This window comes from Grammomys surdaster, unplaced genomic scaffold (assembly GCF_004785775.1).
Source record: "Grammomys surdaster isolate TR1022 unplaced genomic scaffold, NIH_TR_1.0 126197, whole genome shotgun sequence".
Lineage (NCBI taxonomy): Eukaryota > Metazoa > Chordata > Mammalia > Rodentia > Muridae > Grammomys > Grammomys surdaster.
This window is the reverse complement of record NW_021621002.1, coordinates 2,119,013-2,120,652: the sequence shown is the minus strand read 5'-3', so window position 1 is coordinate 2,120,652 and position 1,640 is coordinate 2,119,013. Positions and strand designations below refer to the sequence as shown.

The window sequence follows — 1,640 nt, the reverse complement described above, 5'->3', positions numbered from 1 at the left end:
TCCCCCGTTGGTTTCTGGGTGATGATATGCTTCAGAGCCAGCTTGGGGAGCATGCCTTTTTTCTTTGATGTGTGTGTGTGTGTGTGTGTGTGTGTATACACTTGTGTGTTAGATGCACTGAGACTTGGTGAATCTGAGGCAGGTAACTAGAGAAGAACCTTCATCTCTGGATGCTCCCTATCAGGTTGGTTGGTGAGAATAAGAACAATTAAGGATGCAGAATGCAGGTAGTTGGCTTCCCGGCCTTCCTTCTTTTCTCCAGTGTGCTTTTGTGAGTGCATGCGCAAACACCCCCCCCCACTTGTTTCTCTCATGCTTTTTCTTAAGACCCCACTCACTCTCTCTGGTTCAACACTGACTGTAACTTTTCCAAATTCACTTTTTAAATCAAAACTCATGGCAGGCAATGAGTTTGGTCTTGTTTTCTAGCAGCTGGAGCCACTGTAAAGTTCTGAGGGAAAAGTTGAGGCCTACCTAGATGGCACTTGGGGTCTGGGATCCATCAGGAACAAGGGCTATCCCTGGGCAGAAGGAAAGGGTTGAGACATCTTTGACAGGCACTTGGTAGTCACAGTGTCCTGTGATGGGGATGAAACAGCTGTTACGGCTGTTTTCAAATGTGGATGCCAAGCTCTTGGCAGGTGCAGGAGTCCCTCTCTTTACTGTAGTCTTTGGGTGTTTAGGGAGGGGTGATGGGTAGTAATTTGCTGGCAGATATTCATGAGGTGCCCTGTAAGGGATTGTGCCCCAAACAGACTTCCCGGCTAGACTGATGTCAGTCTCTACCATGTGACTTCAAACATTTTTCCTGGCTTCCTTGGCTGAAAAATTAAGGGAACAATGGTTGGCCTTTTGACTGTAATTTTGCTTTTATTTTTTTAATGTCCATTTATTTTTAAAAGTTCATCTTTCATAGCCCCAAGTCTAGACAAAACACGGAGCCCCTGAGCTGAACAGCAAGCCAATTCCTGAATTTCATTGTTATCTATAAAATGAGTCCACAAGCCCAGCCTTAGCTGACCCCAAACCAAACTGAGAACGCTGTGAAGACAAGGTTATATGAAAATGAACTCTGAAGTCAGCGTTGGGCTCCTGCCATGACCATGTAAGGAAGGCTATGAGCCCCGTCCTAATGAGCCCCAGCAGTCCTCTGTTTATACTGCGTCAGAGAGGGAAGGTTTTCATTTAAAATGATGACCAGTGACTTAGACTTCTTCCCTCAGGGTTTGAACAAGACGTTTGTGACCATGGACCAGGAGCGCCCCCGCTGTGAGCTCAGCATCAACAGCAGAAACGATCTCCGCAAAGTTCTCCATCTGGAGTTTCTCTACAAGGAAAACAAGGTACTTGTCTTCTGAGGTGCGAGTCTGGTAGTGTCCCTGCAGCCAGGGGCTGGCAGCTGTGGCAGGAGGTTTGAGGACTGGCCAAGATGACAAATCTGAGTGAAGTAGGTTCAGCCCACCAGCCCTGAGTGTCCCCTGGCAGATCTGAGGTCACTTTGTCTCAGAGTCTGGGCCTGTCATGCCTATTCTCTGGCAATTGCTCTCTATGCTCCCCTTTCCCACACAATGGCATTTTTAGTAAGACTGCTTAAGGATAAATTACACCATATATATATATATATATATATATATATATAT

The 1,640-nt window shown here is 46.3% G+C and overlaps 1 protein-coding gene across 1 annotated transcript in view; it reads left to right on the top strand.

Moving 5' to 3' along the window:
* The first annotated feature begins 1,247 nt into the window (after positions 1 to 1,247).
* Positions 1,248 to 1,640, top strand: part of Mindy4 (MINDY lysine 48 deubiquitinase 4) — a 99,585-nt gene continuing 99,192 nt past the window's right edge. Inside the window, exon 1 of the mRNA XM_028758410.1 lies at positions 1,248 to 1,343. Coding sequence (XP_028614243.1) covers positions 1,248 to 1,343 — 96 coding nt within the window. The remainder of the gene's footprint in view (positions 1,344 to 1,640) is intronic.